The sequence below is a fragment of the Vicugna pacos genome, chromosome 35, assembly GCF_048564905.1.
Source record: "Vicugna pacos chromosome 35, VicPac4, whole genome shotgun sequence".
NCBI lineage: Eukaryota > Metazoa > Chordata > Mammalia > Artiodactyla > Camelidae > Vicugna > Vicugna pacos.
In genome coordinates, this window is record NC_133021.1 from 27393062 (window position 1) to 27415907 (window position 22846).

At 38.1% G+C, this 22846-nt stretch overlaps 1 protein-coding gene across 1 annotated transcript in view; it reads right to left on the reverse strand.

Annotated features, from left to right (window-relative positions):
• The window catches only part of MALRD1 (MAM and LDL receptor class A domain containing 1), a 355452-nt gene that overhangs the window by 296814 nt on the left and 35792 nt on the right, over window positions 1-22846 (reverse strand). Inside the window, exons 7-9 of the mRNA XM_072955135.1 lie at window positions 14929-15016; window positions 4226-4402; window positions 908-1070 (exon numbers count right to left, since the gene is read on the reverse strand). Coding sequence (XP_072811236.1) covers window positions 908-1070; window positions 4226-4402; window positions 14929-15016 — 428 coding nt within the window. The remainder of the gene's footprint in view (window positions 1-907; window positions 1071-4225; window positions 4403-14928; window positions 15017-22846) is intronic.

Genomic DNA, 22846 nt, shown 5'->3' on the forward strand with positions numbered 1-22846 from the left:
CGCAAGGTCAGGTTGGCCAAGGCAATGATGGAGCGGCCAGCGGGCACACCTGTAGTTTTCTTTGAAGCAGCAACCACAGAAGCTGGGGGACATGAAGCTATGCGCAGAGGAGTGAAGGCACACAGGTTATGAAAAGATTCTCTGTAATATAAAGGGGGATTCCTTTGTTGTCTTTAGTAACAGTCCCTTATATCATTGAAAGGAAAAAGGAAGAATGGGCTCTTGTAGGCAGTGAGCATTCAATTTATTTGTGGACTACAAAACAGGGGAAAGGTGGGAGTTATTAAAGCCTGAAAGGAAAGACCAAAATGATGATAAAGAGCAAAGACTGGAGAAAGAGGAAAAGGGGCAAGGTGGTGGAGGAGAATCTCGAAAAGGAAGAAAAGGAGAATAAAGAAATTTGAAGGGGATGCAGTGAATGGATGGATAATTTGAAAACAACACATTAACAGTGTTTTTCCAACTATTTTATGTTTTTAATTTTAGTTTATGTTTTATTTATTATTTTTTCACCTTTTTTTGGAGGGAGGGTAATTCGGTTATTCATTTTTTAATGGAGGTACCGGGGATTGAACCCAGGACCTCAGACATGCTCGGCACGCATCTACCACTGAGCTACACCCTCACCCCCAACAGTGCTTCGGTGAGTGATGATATTACACATTATTTTCCGTTACTTACTCATGCGTGTCTCTAGTCTCTATGACTTTTACAAGAGTATCCATTACCTTTTTAACTGATTTTTTTTCCATTTTGTATGAAAGAATAGACTTAGCCCACTTATTCTGTAACCGAAACATCCATCTCTATAACAGCACAAGCGCAGGGGAAGGCGATGTGGCAGGAGTTTGGGAAGTGGTTAATACATGGTTCCTAAGAGACATGTTCCAAATATGTGGTCACTTACGTTGTATGGTCCACTGATGGCCTGTGGTTTTCCTCCCCGTGATGAATACTGAATCCATTACCGAGTCCCCACCTGAATATGTTTGAATTTTCCATTAAATTTTCAGAGACTGGCTGGTACCATTTACACAGGTTTCTTTTTTCAAAGCTGCAAACTTCCATCGCTTGAATAGAACGGAACAGAGACAGGATGCGCTCGTCACAATCAATGTGTCAATACATGGTGATTTCCACCTGCATCAGCACTTTCTTACTCTCGGGTTTTTTTAATTAAAATATAACTTTAAAGCGTAAGTAAAATAATTAAGCAAATGGTCTATGTAATCCCTAGAAGGGTTTTAAAGATAATCGAGGTGTATTAGATTCAAATAAGCGACAGTAACTGAAATGTGGAAGTGCACATACTAAAGAATCTGCTTTCGTAAGGAGGAGATACTTCAATTAGCTCCTCAAGCAGCCATTTAAACCTTGCCAGTCTCTCCTGATACAACATTTGCATCCCTTATACGACCTCCAAGCTCTGATTAAGTCCGCTTTTTTTTCATAGTATCACTACCATGCTAAACTTCAGCTCAGCCTCTGGGAGGGCTATTGCAAATTCTAAACTACTTAAGTTCAAAGCTATAAGATGCACAACTTTTACATTGGACCTCTTTCCTTAAAAGTTTTCTGTATGTTTGTAATGACTGCATTCTAATATCAAACAAAATTAAAAGTCCAGTGATTTTTTTAAACACGTAGATTATGTGTGAAAACAAACACTCTCTGTCTTTCCTCCTTCCTCCCTCACTCCCTCTCCCTCTGAATGTGTTCATGTGTCTGTCTGTCTGTCTTAAATTCCCTACTACCTGAATAGAAGATTCAATTCAATTAGTTTTTGTGTATACCATGGAATGCCTGCCTGGTGTGCACTCCAGCTTTTAAATGGCATAAGCCGTGATGGCGCAGGCAAACCACTGCCACCATTTAGAAACTTGGGTTCATGATTTAAAGTAGAATTTGAGAAAGAAACACTCCATCCAAAAAAAAGTGATTTTTAATCATGACATTCTGGGGTGTTATTACATCTTTTATATTAACATTGATCAGATAATTATACTCCTCTTGTGAAGAGATTTAGGATTCACTAGATTCCTGTTCTTCGTATCATTGACAAAGATAAAAGTTACAGATTTTTTTAAAAATTAGAGAATACAGAGTTTCAGTCAAGCACTAAGATCTGTTGTGGAACGTTGTACCTACAGTCAACAATAATGTACCGCATACTTAAAAACTTATGAATAGCATAGATCTTATCTTGTGTTCTTACCACAATAAAAAAAATTAGAAAATGTAAGACTGTAGATGACAGGCAGATTTATCACAAAAGTTCATCTTACAAAGAGATGACAGAGATGGAGGTGGCATGATCACATAATTTGTTTAGAAATTAAACAATTTTTTATAATTATGAAGTATATATGAATATGTATATACATATATATAATATATAAAGTAATAATTCAACCATGTTTATTCAAAATAAGTAAATATCCCTATGATATTAACATAATTTAATAGTAGACATTTATTCAAAACATGTAAAGGACTTACCAAAACCTCCTACCCAATCATAAATGACATTACTAAAATCTCAAAGTTGAACTAAGAAGTCATTATTCACTAAAGATACTCATTAGGCATAAACATGACTTATGTGGGATCACAAGAGGATTGCAGTGTCTTCCCACGAGGAAGTCTGGACACCACAACATCTTCCATTATATTATCTTCCATCTGTGATGCACAGCATATGCTACTGACCAACATGAGCTCGTTGCTGTCCCATCTCACTCACAGAGTGAATCAGCTTTCATTTTATAAGTTTTTTGGTCTAGATTAATTTATTGCATATTTGTATATTCCTGAACATTTTTTCTGAGTTAAAAGAATAAATACAAACTCTATTTGATTTTTTTAAGTTTTAGAACTCCTTGAAGAGGCTGACATAAGACAAATTAAGACTTTCACTATATACTGTATTATCTGCAAGTTCCAAAACCTTTAATATTATCAAGGCACTTGGGAAATATTACAGTAAATTCATACACTACTAAATATAGAGCAAGGAAGGGAAAAAATAGTAAGCATTTATCTTTGCTTATTCAGACAAATTCATTTTTCTCCTCAGTTTGTATCTTTGACTGAGAAGTTCATTTTTAAATTAAATAATCTGCCTTAATCCATTTAGGAAGACTGTAGATTGGCAAGTGCCAATAAATGAAAACCATCTTTCAATCATACCCAGCTGCAGAAGGGCCCGTGAGTGTTAGGACTGGTTTCTTATGAACTCTGCACATTTGACATAGCATTTATTTTATACGTGCATCTTGACAGTGGCAACATTGGCACAACTTCATCTAATTTGAGGGTATTATGCTTCCTCTCTAAGGAGACAAACAAGGGGACTAATAGAAAAGAGCTGGTTCTGTAGATAAGTTCATTAGTCTTTTTTCTTTTTTTAGATTCCACATATGAATTCTATCATATGGTATTTTTCTCTCTTTCTGGCTTACTTCACTTAGAATGACGATTTCCAGGTCCATCCATGTTGCTGCAAATGGTGTTATTTTATTCTTTCTTATGGCTGAGTAATAGTCCAGAAAATGATACATTGTGAACTAACTATACATCAATAAGAAAGAGAGAAAGAGACAAAGAAAGAAAGAAGAAAGAAAGAAAGAAAGAAAGAAAGAAAGAAAGAAAGAAAGAGCTGGAAAATAACAGCCCTGGAATCAAGTCTATGAAAATTAGTGTTTTGAATCTAAAATATTAATTTAAAGACACCTCTTGTTGGACATGATAGAAGAATGATTGCTCATTCTTCTCCTATAATTCTCTATATAAAGTTTTTATGTTAATAAATTGCAGGGGGAGGGTATAGCTCCGTGGTAGAACATAGGCTTATCATGCTTCAGGTCCTGGGTTCCATCCCCAGGATCTCCATTTAAAAATGAAAGAAAGACAGAAAGACAGGAAAGAAAGGAAAGGAAAGGAAAGAAAGAAAGAAGGAAGGAAACAAGGAAATGAAGGAAGGAAGGAAGGAAGGAAGGAAGGAAGGAAGGAAGGAAGGAAGGAAGGAAGAAAGAAAGAAAGAAAGAAAGAAAGAAAGAAAGAAAGAAAGAAAGGAAGGAAGAAAGAAAGAAAGAAAGAAAGAGAGAGAAACTGCTCTAAGCCAGGTTGAAAATTTCTAACTAGGACAGTAGGCCACGCTACTTGATATGACACTGGAATTTATTATCTGATTTATATTTAATGAAAAATTTAGGAAGTCACTTACCACAGGATGATTCATCTGATTTGTCAGGGCAGTCATATCTAAAATCGCATTTCTGGATGTTTCCAACACACTGGCCATCAGACCTGCAGACAAATTCACTGTCTGTACAGTTGTGTGGAGGTAATGTTACTGGAACTGAAGTTTCTGGTGGAGTTGGCAGGTCCACTGGCAAATTACCTTGAATTAAGAGACAAGTATCATTTTATAGATTTTTTCGTTTCTTTAACAATTTCACACAATAAGCTTTACGAAGTATGCTTCACATTCAACTTTGTAAAGAATATTTGATAGTATTAACTAATCTGCTGAACTTCTTTATGTCAGTATATAAGTTGGGGTTCATGGTCTCAGTAATGGCAAATGGCTCTGGATCTCTTTGATTATAAAAATAGGTGAAAGTGCAGATGGAAATTACTGAAAAAGTATTCAGAGCTCACTGAATAAATGGGAGGCTCAAGGACAGGGCTTGGAAGATCAGCGGGAACTAAGGGACTTTCAGGTGCTGGCACTAGGACCCAAAGTCTAGGTCAGGTTAGACCTTCTAGGCCACTAGGTAAATAAACTTTGTTCTGCCACTGCCACCATGACTCTAACATCTCATCTTTGTCCACATATCCTCACGTAGTCAAGATCCAAAGTCACATGATAGACCCAAACCAAAAGTATTCACCCAGAAGTGTTTAATTAAGATGACAATTTCTGAAAAAAAAATTTCTGATATTAGAATTTAGAAGAAATGTACAGAATTTGATTTATTTATATATAGTAAACTATTCAATGAACATTTATTTTTAACATCCCTGTGTCAAGTACATGGCAGGTGCAGTGGATTTCAAGCCAAAAACTTCCAGAAAATAGTTTAAAGATGAGTGAATAAGGCAGTCAGGAAATTCTTTCATTACAGTTCCACGGGGTAAGTTTATGATAGAGATTGTAACACCATGGAAGCAAGAATGACACCTATCCTTTTATCCCTGTATTCACAACACAATTCACAGACCATGATACATTGTGGATACTCTAACACTGCAAAGTGAGTAAACAGATGCACAGGTGGATGGAAGGATAATGGATGGATGGATGGATGACAGACTAAATGAATGAACAGATGTACAAAAATGCAAGATTTTACAACAGAATAAGAGAACACAGGAAAAGCCTGTATCAGATGGGAGACAGAAGACATCCTGGTATGGCAATGTTTAATTTTTCAGTGTTAAAAAAATGATGTGCTGCTGGCTAGATGAAGAAGGGTACAAAGTCTTTGGGGGGCAATGAGAACAGTCTAATGTGAAAGCAGAGAAATCTATTTTCTTGTTGGTCTTTGGAAACCTGTAAGAGTTTGGCAAGAAGAGTATCTTGGGGTGTAGTAAGAATGCACAGGATGGAGTCTTTAGATTCAGGGCTAGAGAGGAGACAGTTACACAAAGAGCTACGTGGGACCAACTAGGAGTCTGAAATAAATACAAAAAGTTGTGGAGAAACGCCAAGATATAAAATTTCCACTTCGAGAAATGCTTATCAGGCGTAAGTGTGGAAAATGAATACAGGTGGCTCCAAAATGGGGAAGAGGGAACAGCTGAGCTCTTACTTCAATTCCAGGCAACTAATGAACCAGAGCAGAGATGGCTTGGAGGGGACAGCAAAGACCAGAGCAAGATCGCATACCCAGCGTCTAGAGGACTGGGAATTTGGGTGCTGCTGGAAATTCGAGGAAAGTCCACTAAATAGCACTGTATTTCTTAGCTCCAGTTTTGAAATGATAAAGAACTAAGACTGAAGTGGATGGCAGGTAGTAGATCCAAGTCTCAGCCTTTTATGGATGAAGTTGATACTGGAGAAGATGGGCTATATCTGTAGCCAGGTAACCTTTCCAAGTGTGAAACTCAGATATAAACAGACTCTCTTTAGTCATACCCTGTGCTGGAAACTTCCATACAGAAGGTTACCACTGTGAACTACAGCCAGGAGGAGCTGAGCACATCTCAGGCTTCCCTCGGCTAACTGGCTCCAAAAAGAGATGAGGAAACTCCCCAGTAGTCTGTACCCCCCATTCCTCCACCCTGCATTGCCCCTCCCTGCCACACACACACTGGTAACCGCTACTTTGTTCTCTGTATCTGTGAGTCTACTTCTTTTATGCTTTATTCACTAGTGAGTTGTATTTTTCAGATTCCACATACAAGTGATATCATACTGTATTTGTCTTTCTGACTTATTTCACTTGGCATAATACTCTCCAAGTTCATCCATGTTGCTGCAAATGGTACAACAAGGCAGATAGAGCCAGTATTTTCTAATAACTGTAAGTGGAAAATAACCTCTAAAAATTGTGTAACAACTTTTAAAAAAAGGAAACTAAGAGACAAGGTACCCATGCTCAGGCTCTCCTTGCAAACTCAACCATCCACTGTTGCTTTTCCATAGTTTATATTAGGGTTCACTGTTGGGGCTTCATATTCTATTGAGTTTTAACAAACACATAACGACATGCTTCCACCACTAGAGCATCACACAGAATAGTTGCAGTGTAGTAAAAACCCCTGTGCTCTGCTTATCCATCCTTCCCTGCTCATAATCCCTGGCAAATATTAACCCTTCTATTGGCCCAAGAGTTTTGAATCCTTGAATGTTTCCCAGCAACTTGATATTTTTTTCAACACTGTTCGTTCATCCATCCATGTTAATGTATGTTTGTCAAGTTCAGTTAGGCTGACTGCCGTATAATATTTCACTACATGAATATATAACATATATTCACATAGTGATTCTACCATTGATGGTTTTTGAGTTTATTCTCTTAGAGGTTTTGTTTATTTTGTTTGTACATTTCTCCTGATGTGTGGAACTGCCTGGTCACAGAGCATGCACAACTTCAACTTTACTAGATAATGCCAAACTAATTTTCCAAACTAATTTGCATCAATTTCTTTACCTCCCAGCAGTGTGTAAATACACTGGTCACATCACATATTCAGCATCCACTGGTATATCTAGAACCATCCATGGGTTTGCCGCCATTTTCTTTGCTGTCCATTCCCCTTTGCATTGCAGCCCTCATTGGGATCATTCTGTCTTCTTCTAATGTTCATATTAGCATAGTTCATTTGCTAAGAGTCTGGTGCAGTAAAAATCATTTTCTCTTTGTTTGTGGATATTATCCTCTGAATGTTCTTTTTTCCACCCTCATTCCTGAAAGAGTTTTGCTTTGATCCGGACTAACAGTTATTATTTCTCAGAACTTTGAGAATAATATTCAACTGTCTTCCATCTTCCATTATGGCTATTTCTAAGTCAGTGATCTCACTGTGGTTCTTTTGTAATTGTATTTTAATCTCCAGCTATTTTTAACATAATCTTCCCTTTTCTTCATTGTTTTTCTGATTCATCTCCATAAGCCTAGACCTGGATTTATTCTTATAATACTTTGCATGAGGTTCAGTAGTCTTCTTAAAATCATATCTTCTGTTCATTCTTAGCCATTACATCTTTGAAAATTGCTTCTCCTCTGTTTTCTTTATTTTCTGTCTGGAATTCCATTAGCTTTTATGAACTATCCTTCAAGTAAATCCACCTCTCCCACCTTCCTTCTCTATAGCCCTCTGCTGCTCCCAGAAGTTTCCTCAGCTATTTTCCAGTTGACTAATCACAACAGGTGGTATTAGAAATGACTCTGTACAGTATATGGATAAAGCCTTTATTTTTTTTTAATGTATAAATGGTGAACAGCTGTAACAGTAAAATCTACCTAGAACAGTAAGCCCACCTCCATCAGCTTGGGCTGCTAGAACAGAACTCCACAGAGTGGGAGGCTTCAACAACTTAATTCTCACAGTTCTAGAGGCTCAAAGTCCAATGCTGGGAGGCCAACATGGCCGAGCTCTTGGTGAGGGCTCTCTTTCTGCTTATACCCCTACGTAGCCTTCCTCGGTGCAGCAGGCAGAGAAAGAGACCTCAGCTTTCTTCCTCTTCTTACACAGCACTAGTCCCATCATGAGGACATCACCTTCGTGACATGTAACCCCAATTACCTTCCAAAGGCCCCACCTCCACATACGATCACACTGGGTGTTAGGGCTTCAATATAGGAATATGGGGGTGGGGGGGAGACACAAACATTCAGTGTATAGCAAAACTTACAACTTTTAAACCTGTAATTGCTTAGAAATGCTCATGCTGGTAGCAATGATAGAGTTAAGTCATTGAAGCAAAAAACACTCAAAGCTTTGCAGATGAGACAAAACTGCAAGGGCGACATGCAAGTAACTGGTTTGCACTCACTAAGAAGCAGAGGCTAGTCTAGCTGGGCCTGATTTTCTTCTCCATCTCTAAGTGAAAGGGAAACCAGCTCACCTGCAGCACTGTCATCCTGAGCAGATGACTCAGGCTCCAGATGGACTCTATGTGCTAATTCCTTGCTCTGTGAATTCCTCACAACAAACATGACACACTTCATGCTAGCCTAATACAGTTTTTCTGATAAAAACAGATTTTCCAACTTGTTTTATACAAGATTTTCCTACAGGTATTCCAACACTGGTAGTTAAGCAACTAAAACTGATTATTTTAACATACCTAGTCCTTGATAAGGTATTCCCAGCTTTAGACGTACCACCAGTGTCAATTACTTGATTAATATCCTTAGTGGTTCTTTATCTCCTGATAACCATGCATGTTTCTTTTTTCTGTCACTTTTGATATTAAGAAATACACTTAATTAAAAAATCTAAAAGTCTACTTGAGGTTTAAACCTAATCAATCTTCAGAAAAATGAAAAATTTGAAGTCTCTCTAGCTCCAGGGGAAAAGCATAGTTTTCCCTGTTGCACTGAATACAATGATATGGAGTTATATCCACAAGCTGAAATGACTGTGTTTAGCATGATCATACCAAAGTACCTGTGTTAGGTCTACTGTCTAGGAAAGTAGGTTTTACTGATACATAGCTATTCTTTGGATATGATTTATTAACAACTGTGATGCAGTGATGTATTGGCCACGTATTATGCAGCGCATTTTTTTCTGTCTCCAGTAGCAAATCAGTTCTTTCTGAAGTGTTTTTGCTGTAACACATGGATTCAATGAAATTTTTCAGGTAGCACAAGGTATTTTCCATCTTTACAGAAATTCTACTCTACTTGAAAGTAACTACAAACAGACTTAAATTTTAGCTTGAAAACGTCCAACTGCTACTTCAGTATTTTGACAGTCTTATCCATTTTTGGTACTTATTATTTTCCTCAACTAAAAGATAACAACATTTTAAAGTTTTAACTTTAAGACAGGTTCAGTCGGTTATTTGTTCCATTTTATTGTCTAGAAATGCAGTAGAAATACTAAGTTGCATGGACCATTGGCTTTGGGCTAAAATTTTCCCTAGGTATGTGTTAAATCACTTTGTAAGATTACATACCAAAGACACAAAAACCAGAATACTGAAGATTACAATCACTGAGTCTCAAATTTCTTCATTTATGCCTTGAAGTCTTTCATTAAACTGCAAATATTTCCAATATTTCCAACATTCCTAAAATTTCCTTGAGTCTATATTTCCTTTAGAAAAATACAGGAGAAAGGGGAACCTCAAAACAAAGTGTTTTGATGTAATTTATTATCCTGAGACAACAAAGAATGGATGCACCAAATAGCTTAGTGTTAGAAGATGAAAAGCTGCAGGTGGTATCTTAAAAGTGCAGACAAAAGCATTCACACCGGCTCCCTTGCCATTTTATTTACACTGAAACACACACAACTCTGCAGGAAGGAGACTTGATCAAGCAACAATAAAGCTGCTGAAATGTTCAGGCCAAAGAAGAAGGGTGTCAAAAATTCAATCAACTCAGTCAGATGAGCAACAACAACAAAAACCACTTGGTAGGTGGGGAAGGACCTCATAAAACATTGTTGCTAAACATTCTCTAAAGAGTTAAAATACTTTCTCAATTTTAAGGTATCATTAGTCGCAAGATGCTCCACTGACTTAGTCACAACTTCCCTGGGAAAAATAAAAAACTAATACTTTGGATAGTGATATTCATGCTAATAATTTGTTATTCTAGTAACAAATAACTCTAATATGCAAGCTGAATTCTGAGATGTCAAATTCGATGAAGACTGCGCAGGTAGTTTTTCTTTCAGTTTGTGAACAGCAGGTTATGATGCCATGTGGTCATAGATTTATTTTTCCAAATAACCCAGCAATCTCACCAATAATCTTTGATGCAAAAAGGAAAACCCCTGTGGTATGTGTTCAGCTAAAAGGAACACACTTCTTATTTTCTGATGGAAGATGGAAAGAATAATGTGAAACAGATATTTCCTTGGGGATCATATTTTTAAGTCTGAATGCCTGGCAACAATTCCTACTAAATAATCTACCCTGAAGGTCTAATTCAAGGTGAAGGGAAAGCTATTTGACTTTACCATCACCGCTCATCATTATCTACTCTGGGAATAGACAAAATCATCACACATGATGCAAAGAATCACAGCATTCTATTGCGCAGTTAAGCTCATCTTCTTTCCCTAGAAATGTAATTAATCTTGCCTAAAAAGCTGTTTCTCTAGTACTCTCCTGAATTCAATTTGAAATGAGAATTTGTATCATCAAAGTATTGAAATAAAGGAGATAAAATCCATAACTAAGGAGGGCTTTGAAAACTGTTAGGAACAACTAGAAATTACAGCTCAAGTGGTAGAGCACATGCTTAGCATACATGAGGTCCTGGGTACAAGCCCCAGTATCTCCTCTAAAAATAAATAAACCTAATTTCCATCCTCACCAAAATAAAATAATAAATAAACATTGAGGGAAAAAAAAAGAATTGACCTGGAAGAGCAGGTAATGATGGTTGATGACAAAGTGAAAAGAAAGTTTATGGTATTAAAAACTACTGGGCATAAAAAATTAATTAAAGTTTATAGTTAAAAAGCTTAACCATTCGAGTCAACACTGTTTCGAACCAGGGTCATGGCAGAGGTAATGGAAACACAGAATCGATGTGAGAAATATTTTGAAGTTGGAGTCAGTGGGATTTGCAAGTGGGAAAGCCAAAGATGACTGTGGTATTTCAACCCTGGGGTGCTAGAGAACACTTACATCATTAAAAGGAACAAGGGAGACTTGAGGAAAAGAGAGGTTGATTTTGAGGGAATAGGTAAAATGAAATACTTTCCTTTTTAGTCATTTTCAGTATAAAAAAAGGTTACAAAGCTTCACTTTGGACATTATTAGGTCAATATTTTGTATTTATGGGCTTTTTAGTGTTTATTCGTACTTTTATTAATCCAGGAAACATGCTGTAGATGACATTTATACTGAAAGCAAATCAGTGTCTGTATGTGAACCTACATGTACTGATCTCACCTCGGCTAACATCATGTCATGAAAAATAAAACTGACTGATAATCATCAAGAGCAATATTTTAATTAAGAGCCTAATTTTGATTTTGATTTTCATTTTATGGTAAGATTACATCAGCATCCTTTATGAAACCATTGGCTTCAGCAGGCTTTGTGGTTTCCACCCCAAGTTTCTTTTGTTATGAAGCCAACAACTAAAACCACACAGTTTGGACATTTTTTTAAATTCCGTATTTTTCTTCTAAAACTTGAACCAGAAAATCAGGATTAATGGTGTATAACTGATAAATCACGTCTGTGTCCTTGTTGCTGGCAGCTCTTCTGCCTCCGCCCTGGAAACCCAGCAACAGACTGGATGGAGCAGGAAAACTGAGCAGCCACAGTAGCAACGGTGACCCGTGTTCCCTTTCTGCATCCTTTTTTGTTCTCCTCCGCCACTGGGGTCATAGTGATTCTCCCTAAGCTCAGAGTGAGACGCAATTTGGCCACATGTCAGACATCTGAGGTGAAAATCTCATTCCTGTCCTCAACTGCGCATCCTCATCCAGATCACCTATGTTCTTGAAGTTTAGTTTTTCGTATCTGTAAACTGGAAATTGTTTTCTCTTCCTTAGGAAGTCAAGGTGTTTAATAAGTAATATAATAATGGTGGTAAACACTATGATCCAAAGAAGCAGACACTGAGACATCATCTTCTGCCACTTTATAGCCAGGGAGCCTTGGGCAGGCTATCTCCTTCTTAGTTTGCTTCATAGAATTGGGCTAATAAGGCATCTATCTTGTTTATCATTCAAGATCTCTTTACTTGTGATGGACCAGGGACTAGTCTAGACTCTTAAAAGGTTACAGGATTGTATGAGATGGCACACAAAGTGGTAAATGATATTATCATGCCCATTTATCAACTCCTCATCTTGTAAAAATATTCTGTACTCCCCACCTTTGCCAAGCTCTGTCTGTGGCAGACACGTCCCTGCTTCATTATTTGGCCTGACCACCTGACTTGCTCTGACCAATAGATGTGAGCGGACAAGATGTCCCAACAGAAGCTCTAAGTGTGCCTGCTTCTTCCAGTCCCTCTGACTTAACAACGGAACATGTCAGACAGGATTCTGGTCCATCAGTCTGGGTCCCAGATAGACAAGACTCACGGAACAGAGAAACAGTTTGCAGCCACACAGAATTATACAGAGCTGTGAACAAGAAATACATATGCTTGCTGTTATTATTCTATGCCAACCCACACACTTAAGAGTAAGAGATAAATGTGGTTGTAAGCCACTGAGATGTGGCTTTCAACAGACATTGACATGTAACATAGTATCTTCCATACAGAAGTAACTAATATTTTAGCAATAATAATAATAATAATAAACTAATATATGTAAACACTTAGAGGTACAGACCTCTCTTCATCTATCCAAAAGATGCTCACTGAGTACTGCTATGTGCCAGATACTGTTGGAGACATGGCAGTGATCAGATAAAACCCTTGTTCTCATGCAGCTAACGTTGTTGTAGGGGGAAATCAAATTCGATTATAAGGTGATAGGTGTTGTAGAGAAAATAACATAGGTGAATGAGATAGGAAACGTCAGATAAGGAGGTATGGAAGAGACGTGTGTATGTGTGTGCATGCACTCGTGTGAAACAGGTTGAGGGATGGTTTCACTAAAAAAGAAATTTCTGAGCAGAAATCAGAAAGGAGGAAGGAAGGAAGTCAAGTGGCTATGTGTGGGAAGCCCACTCCAGGAAGGGAGAACAACAGGTACGTCGCGCCAATGGGCTGGAGGGCTCAAGGACCAGCTGAGAGGCCCTGTTGTGAGAGACGTCGAGGAGAGGCATGCTGCTGGAGGGGAAGTCAGAGAGGTACGAGCGGGCCAGTCACTTACGCCTTGGAAGTTCCTGGGAGGAAGTCTGACTTTTGCTCTGAATGAGATGGGACACCACAGGAAGACTCTGATGACAGGGTGACATGAGCTTGGCTCAGTTTGAAAGGGATTTTTCTGGCTGCTGTTTTGAGAACAGATTGCATGCTTCAAGGGGAGAAGCAAACAGATCATCGATGAAGCTACCACAATAGTCTGTGTACCGACAATGGTGCCCTGGACCAAGGGGAGAGCAGCCCAGGTGAGGGGAAACAGGGGACTCTGGCTACACTTGAAGCCAGGGGCTGATCAGATTTGTTGGTGAAGAAGAAGCAACTAGAGATAAACCATCATTTACTGAGACAGGGAGGCAGGCAAGAACCTTAGGATTGAGGGGGCAATGGGTCATCAAGAATTTACTTTTAAACACTGAAGGATGAGGGTAAACTTGTTGAATTCTGATTTCCTTCTTGCTCACTTTCCAGAGAGAGAGAGAGAGAGAGGTGTCGCTTTCTGCAGAGTTCCATGGAAACACTACCCAGAGTGGTTAATGTCATTAATCCCGCCAGAATGCTGAGCGGAGAGTCAGAGCGGTGTCATGTAGCTACAGTTGAAAGAACTGGAACCCAGCCCTCTGGTTATGTCTGGGGAGAGGCTGGTACTCCTCACCAGTCACGCTGAGGGGATGCACCAGGGCTGAAGGTTAAGTTTTCAGCACGTGAAAGTGTGCTCCACATGGATTACTGCAATTGATTTATAAATTACCCAGTTTCTGATCACTCCAGGATCATTCTCAGGCAATTAAAGAGCCTCCAGCTTCAGTCCCAAGATCACCCCCCAAGGGCTTGAGATTCATTCCTACCAGATCACCAGGCACTGCCTGGAATGACTTCTCCCTGAGCTGCATTTGTTTTAGGTTATTTCTCAGTTATCTCTGAGATGCCTATTACATCCAAGTTGGATGTTGAGTAGGTGGCTAGTAAGTCTGGATTTGGGGGGAAAGTTTAAAGATAGAGATATGCATTCATTTTGTAATGGAAAGAAATCTCTAATATGGAGAGGAAGTAGCTGGCCACACTCCTCAGGGATATTTAAAGCGTAGATGAGAGTAAAACATCACTGAAGGTAACTGAGAGGTTATTAAATTCTCCAAAACAATGTAATGACAAAGGAACCAGTTTTGTTATTCTAACCCCCAAAAGGATGGAATTATACAGTTTAACTTCAGACACAATTTCCTAATATTCTGCATGTGTTGAGACATACAGACAACTGATTCAAACCTCTTTACTATGTGTGCAAAGACTTTAAGACTAATTCACAACAATCTTTTCCAGGGTTAATAGAGTAACAGAACAGACCAGAAAAAGAGTTCCTCGGGATACTTGTGGAAATGAAATATTGATTTCCGTGGCAGTTTTCCCCTAAGTAAACAGGCTTGAACACAACTCATATATTGAAAGTCTTCCTTACCAGGATAGAGGGTACAGTCCATAAATGACAAATCATCAATGGCAATGTCTCCAGTGAAGCCATCTCCCACTGAAGCCTCCACCGAAATCTAAGAACAACACAAGAAATTTGTTGATATTGTGAAGGAAATTAATTTATGAAAACTCACAGCTGAAAAGGGATTCATAATATACCTGAAGAAAACTCTCTTCTCAATCGTTAAGAAATTCCTTCGTAAGAATCTCCTTAAGTAGGCACTTTGTCTCTACCTGAATAACAGGAAGCCCCTACATCTTATCTGGCCCATTAAACCCATGAAGTCCATTCTGTTTTGGGTGAGTTTCAATGTTTTGAAATTTTACTGTCAGATTGATGTCCACTTCCCTATAATTTTCAGCCATTCATTCTAGATTTGCCCTGTGTTCTTCTGATTCTTTAAGTACCTGAAGGCAAATTATGGTCCCCTTTTCCCACCTCTGCCCCAGGAGTTCACCTGTCTCCAAGGTCAAACCTCTCCATCCTTCGAGAAACCCAGTCTGTTGCCAGAGGTACTGGTTAGAATGCACATTTTGAAGAGCTTTAAAATTGTTCTCACACCGGCCTTATTCTGTAGCACTTTATGAAACTGGCTAATCATTATTAGATCTCCCTCAGAACCACATTAATCATGGTGAACTCAGATGACATTGGAGCTGTTACAGAAGCTACAATCCCACCACAACGCCAGTAAAATATGAAATACTGACAAGCCACTACAGTAGGTGGCAGATTGTGATTAGGGCTGAGATTTGCTGTAATAGAATTAATCATGATGAATTATTTTAATACTCATGCAAATATGTTGCATACTTACTAGGAATCCAGCTGTAATTTAATAATGAAGAACACTGGGCAAACTCAGGCTTAAAATGAAAAACAAACACACATTCCCTTTTCCCACTGTTGTACAAATATATGTTTCTATTTCATTTCTCCTCCCAAATGCTCTAAGTGGGAGCTGAAACTTTATTTCATTTTTCAAATTCTATCCTCTATTAAAAGCTGTTTCCCACATTACTTATTAATGTCCTCACTAAATAAGATAATTAAAAGGTCAAATTACTGACCTTAAGCCTCTTCAACTCTTTCTCCAACTTTCTAGTTTTTCTTGAGAACTACCAGAATTTTCTCCCTGATTTGTCACTAAGAAAATCAATCAATTTGGAAAAGGTTCATGCATTTAACTAATGGGCAAATATAGAGCATCTCATATTGCCTGAGGAACAGGGAGTCTCCTGCTGTTTTATTATGGTTCACTGCAAATATAAAAGGCACCCTTCTTTCCCCTCCCAGTGTGATTAAAAGAACTATTACAGACAGAGAAAACAAAAATGCAGAAAGAATACTCAGGACAAAAATCATACCATTATTCTAACAAACAAAAAGCCAGCAGTCAGAATTTGGCAGAACATAATAAATTATCTTTTGTTCCTATACAAAAAAAGAAGAGTGAAGTTGGGCAAACAATAGGAAAAAGGCGTAAGCAAGAATGAATTAACTACTAACAGATGAATTAATTACTAATACAGTCCTTGGCTAAGTATTTGTCTACCCCACTGCAATACAACAAAAGGCCTAGAAGAGGCAAGAAAAAGGAAAACTAGGGTAAATAACAATAAAAACTATTGACTTGGCTACACTGATCAAGATTATCTTAGTTTATTCAATGAGAAGGGGTAGCAAATTGATATAACAGAATCCCAAAGTCTATGAAAAGCTCACTTGTTGTACATACAAATATCGGTAAGCTAACTTTAGGGACTGATACACAGACATAGCTCCATTTAAGTGTGTGTGGGCTCCACTGTTCCAAAGCATTCTTTTCGTTGTATTTATATAGTCACAAATTAAAGAACTGGCCATTTGTAGAAGTTACGAATTTTCTCATTTATGGGTCATACCAGGTCAGTTGCATTTCTGAGTGGATGCTGTCTACACAAGGGGCATTTGTATTGGAATTTCATATCACATGACAAACATTCTGAAATTGCTTCTATCAGTATTCAGGGCCAATATGAAGATACAGAAATAACCCAAGGCAGAAGACAGTTAGGTCTTGCTCTACAATACAATTTATTCATAATTTGTAACAAAGTATCTTCGATCTCCTAACACCAAATATAATAGAAAAGAACAAATCTGACTCTATATTAGATCTGTTCCTTTGGCTTTAACCCTGTGCTCTGCTTCCTGGGCTTAGTCTTGCTGGTTCTGCACATTTTGTAAAAGAATGTTGCCTAGAGACTGAAATATACAGGAGAGCCCATTCTCAAGACTCTGACCTTTAAGGATATTAACACTTTCCCATTCATATAGAGACTAAAAGTTGCAGAACAAGGAATAGCGTTTGTCTTGCTGGAGGCTTACAGGAACATCATGACCTGACCTATGTGGACAGCTGCAAGAGCAAAGGATTCAGACACCAAGAAGTCTGCAACAACCACATCCCTGCCCCTTTTTAGTATAAAAGGAGCCTCAATTCTGACTTGAGAAAGATGTTCTCCACAACGTTAGTCTGCCATCTTCTCAGTCTGCCGGCTTTCCAAATAAAGTCATTATTCCTTGCCCCAACACCTTGTTTCCTGAGTTATTGGCCTGTTGTGCAGCGAGCAGAATGAGTATGGACTCAGTAAAATAAATGTTAGCATTCTTGAGAAATAATGAACTATAGTTTCAAGTTGAGATACTAAAAAATGTCAACATGTATATATAATTGCAACCCAGTCTCTTTTGAATATTTAATTAAGCCAGTCATTAAAAAAATAATTCTATTTTCCCCCTACATTTAATTTAGTGTTGCAAAAAGCTTTGCAAAGGATCCTAAGAAATCAGACCAAAGAAAACAGTCATACACAAAAAGAGCAAACCCAAGTGTCTCTATTCTGGAAAATTCACTTTCACTTTTGGTGTTTTTCCCAGAATAAATGGAAAGATATTAAAACACTAATGTTACAGTATGCCAGGCAATATTGCCATTTTGGAAGTCAGGGAAGCCAAATTTTACTCCTAAGTTTCATTAACACCTTACTGAATGACTTAAAGGACACCTGAAAATTCCAGTTTGGTCTAAATGACCTGCATTATCTGCAGAAGCCAATCCTACTTACATTAGAACTATTACTGGATGGGAAATTTTATAAAGTAATTCAGGTCTTCTAAGTTGTTCTTTTCACAGGCTGCTGCGTGCTCCAAATAAAGATGGAATGGCCTTGTCAACTAAGTTGGAAATTTTACTTCTAATATAACCAAAGTCTCAAATATTAATAAGGCTTTGAAGACATGTCTGCACAGATTTTCTTCTATATTTAGGAAACACTGAATTATTCACCAAACTTTAAAATGTTATGAAAGCTATTATCATATATATGTAAGACATGATATAATTTTTACCAAAATAACTTCAATTTCCAAATATATATCATTAACTCATATAAACATATAATATATACATATAAATAAAATAGGGTCTATTAACTCATATGAAAAAACTGAATTAATCTAGCCTGCCAACTACTTTTTCCACCCTATGTTCAGAAAAAAATACAAAATTCCAGCATAATACATCAATTTTTAATATAATGAATCTTCAGAAAGACTTGTAAGAAGGAAACCTAGGAATTCTTGTTTAAAATTTATAAAAAGCATGTGTCTTATGTGAAGCAACTGGAACTCCAATGCCTTGCTTATGGGAATTCAACATGGTACAGTCACTTTGGAAAATGATTTGTTCATTTCCTACAAAATTAAACATGTACTTTCATATGACACAGCAATCCCTCACGTAGGTATTCACTTACCCAAGAGAAATAAAGACTTGTCTAAGCAAAATCCAATTTACAGAGTTTACAGAAGCTTTATTTATGATCTCCGGAAGCTAAAAACAATCCAAATATCCCTCAACTGGTAAATAAAAAAGCAATGTGTGGTAGACGTATACAATGCACTACCACTGAGCAATAAAAAGGAACAAACCAATGATACATGCAGCAACATTTGTGACTCTCAAGAGCATGAAACTAAGTGAAAGAAGCCAGACTCAAAAGGTTACATACTTTGTCAACCACTTCTGTAACATTCTAGAAAAGGTAAAGAAATCAGATGAGCGTTTCCAGGGGCTGAGGGGACAGGGAGAGGATAGATGACCCAGAAGAACTGGGAGTCTGGCGGGATGATGGTAGTATCTTTAACCTTGGTTGTGGCCGTGGTCACACGACTGTGTAAGTCTGCTGAAATTCACAGAGCTGCTCACCTAAACAGGATGCATTTCACTGACAAATTATGCCTCAATAAACAAATAAAACACACTTACTCTATAATTATTGCCATAAGTCATCAATATCTCAACTATTATTTTCACTGCTTTTTAAATGGCTAATAGAGTGCATGGCATTTCATAATTAGCATACCTTGAATATCTCAGTGCATTTTTCAGTTCAGCTGTGAAAAACCTTCTCTTGCTCTCTAGTAATAGTCTTCCAGAGAGCAAATATTTATCTTTTCCCTTATACTTCTTAATGGTGTCCACTTATTTTCATTTAGTATTCCCATAATTAAAAATACAGAAACAAAGAAAATGACATTCTCTTTAAGCCTATGTGAGCTGGTGTTGAGATGAGTTAAGGCCGTGGGACCCAAGGCCACGATCAGAGCATGTTTGTAGTATGCAGTAAATAATTGCTCCATGCATGCGTCAATTATATAAGATTTAGAACAAAGAAAATAGAAGTACACATGTGCTAGAGATATTCTGTAAGCCTAATGAGCAGAGAAACTCAGACTGTGCATGTGTTGACAAAAAACAGATAAAAGCAGGACAGGCGCGCACCTCCCTGTGGCAACAAAGTGTTGTTAACTCCATGGTGTCTCCGGTTGAAGTCTGTCCGGTGGTATGGCACCTCCTCATGCATTTTTTCATTTGGGTCGCTCACCTCCTAGAACCCCACATCAGCCTCCCTCGACTGACAGCCTATTTTTACAATGGACTAAAAGATGAAGTAGTCAAACTCAATATAAACATATTCAGATAGCTATGCAATATTTTACCATATAACCTACAATTTTAGGGGCTCCTAGAAAGTCAGCTTAGAATCTCAAACTTTCTAGGCTAATACTTAGGAAAATATTTGCTAGCTTTAAAACAGAAATGCTTTTAATCATCACTGGAATCTTTTAGACAATCCTGAAACCAATCTCCATGAAATAAAACTCAAGATTTTTGACAGCCAAATTTTATGTTTCTAGCTCGCTGTCTCTGGCCATTTCACATGCTAAAAAGCGCAGAATAGAGTTTTCCCATTATTATACCACACATATGAGAACCACTGATCATTAAACAGGAGCCATAAAGGTCATATCTAAACCGTGCATACACTGAGCACAGAAATGGATAATAAAAATAAAACTGTGATACTAGTAGAGGTGAAATAGAATGCTGGGACAGGTAAGTACAGCAAGTACTATAAAAGGATCACTTAAAAAAGAGTGTGATGTCCATCTACCTCATCTGACTGCGTTCCATTTGTGAAAAAGTCATGGCAAAATCTTTTGCTCTTTCCACATTCTACTGTATTTCTTCTTAGTGCCAGGCTCTACAATACATGGACTGCTAAGAACTTAAGATTCTTCAATGAGTGCCTGCTATGGTGTTGTGCCAAGTGTTTCCTTGGTTACCAGGAAGGAGAAATGTCTTCCCTGGCCTGGAGTTTCTCACCATCTAGGACAGAAGAGGCTACATGGTGATGACCCAGCACCCAGGGGGTTAGTTTGACCCAAATAGTGCTCTCAAGTAGAAGAGGCTGCCAAATATTTTCAAAGTAGGAAGTTTCCCAAGATACTGTCCTGTAGTTGCCACGGTCCCCACTACTCCCTCTTACACCTAACTCTGAGGCAGGGTGTCAGCTGCCATTAATTATTGTACACCTGACCTCCTTTTCCTAATTCACATCCCCAGCCTGGTTCCCGTGGGCATTTGAGTTCGCAGTTCCTCAGGCATGTTAGGTCAGAAATCACAAAGGGCCTGACACTTCACCCTATGTGCAAGCTAACAAGTCAGCCTCCCACTGTTTCACATCCATGCGCTGACAGGAGCCCCAGGATCCCCGATTCAGGGAGACAGCAAAATGCATCAGCCAGAGAAAGGCCTTCCACTGGTTCCCCAGTTTTCCGCAGGGCACCATGCTGAGTGCAGATGTGTTGCTGCACGGGTGCTGGGCTGCAGCACAGAAGAGGAACCCCCACAGCAGGAGAGTCTAGCTGGTGCATGAGAGGGAGAGGGGGAGGGCGGATGGAGGGGGAGGCGGAGGAGAAACCAGAGAAGCAGGACTGCTACAAGTTACTCAGGAATGCAAGCAAATGTCTCAGGGTAAAGTCTGTAATGCACCCTTTGTTCAGAGGCTGAACTCTGCAGAACACAAGAAATGCCCGGAGAACTGTCTCCCAGCAGAGAAAGTGGACGGTGCTGCCTGGCTGATATGCTTGATGTGTGGAAGCACGACGTCCCCTTCACGTATGTGTAAACTGAAATGTTTATATAAAGTCGCCTCCTTTTCCTCCTGCACCTCATTTTATCCTGTACTGAACTGCGTAATTTGGTGTAATTTGCTAGGGTCTCTCTCAGAGATGGCCGCTCCCCTGTTGCTAGCCCAGCTGCTTTTCCACCTACAAAATCTTTTCCCATCAGGGCTTCTGCTTTACTGAAGGTAGAGATTAAAAAAAGAAAGAAAGAAAAATCAAAGCAGGAAGGATGTGGTTGAAGAAGTAAGGTCATTCAAAGTTTCATTCATGTTTCTTTATTTAGACAGAATTCTTTCCCTTATTCTTCTTGAATGAAAGAGACGGAAACCTAAAAAAAAAACCTCTCTTAAGTATTCAGGTCATAATAGATTGATTTGCTTTCTATCGTTTTTAAAAGGCTGGCAAACCACAAAGGTTATTTCTGCTACTTTTCTATGTCATTTTAGATGAACAAGAAGGGCCAAAATTTGGGCAAGTTGTTTTGGGGTTTTTTTTGCCCACTCCAATACTTAACAGGGTCTTTCTGAAACTTACCTAAGTGGATTTTAAAAGGGATAAAAGTAGATCAATTTGAAACTAATTTGCTACTTGAAACTCTACAAACTCACATGCTATTTTTAAAGCATCCTCCAAAGACTCATAGACCACATAACCCATTTCACACCTCATCTATTACATGAATGAGGAAAAATAGTTCTCAATTTCTCCAGTCCTAAGAATTATATGGAACTTATTCGATTGGAGGTTACAAGGAAGCATTTAATTGAAAAAATCCTGGTCAATATTAGAGAGAGAAAAGAGAAGCAGGTTTAGAACTATTGATTTTAAAGTTCAGAAAACTGTGCTTTTATTATTTTTAAATGATGCAATAAGGTATAATAGGATTCTAACAGAATACAATGTAATACTGTTCAAGCAATTGGTTCACAGGTGCGAAAACTAAATTCTCATTTAACAAGCATAATTCTAAAACTCTTAAATGTTATCTTTTTTCAATCAACACTCAATTTTTTTTAATCCTTCACACCATTAAAGATAATACTTAAAGGAAGAGGAGTGGAACTGAAGTATTTTAATATACTTATTAAGTATTTTAATGTCTTTTTTACAAAAATAGTCACATGCCCCCCATTCTCTTTGTGAAACGAAGTTCCAAATGGACCCCTACTTCTATGTGGGTACTTCTCAAAAACTGATCTAGACTGAAAGTGAGAAAAACCAGGTCATACATTTAAACCCAAATGATAACCTGCATTTGTCCTTTGTTCTAGTTCAGTATCTCATAATATCCACCCAGTGATTATTGTGAATTAAAAATCCCATTTCAAGCCTCACTGTAGATGTTACTTCCTCAGAGATGCCTTCCTTGATCACTCATGTGAAGCAA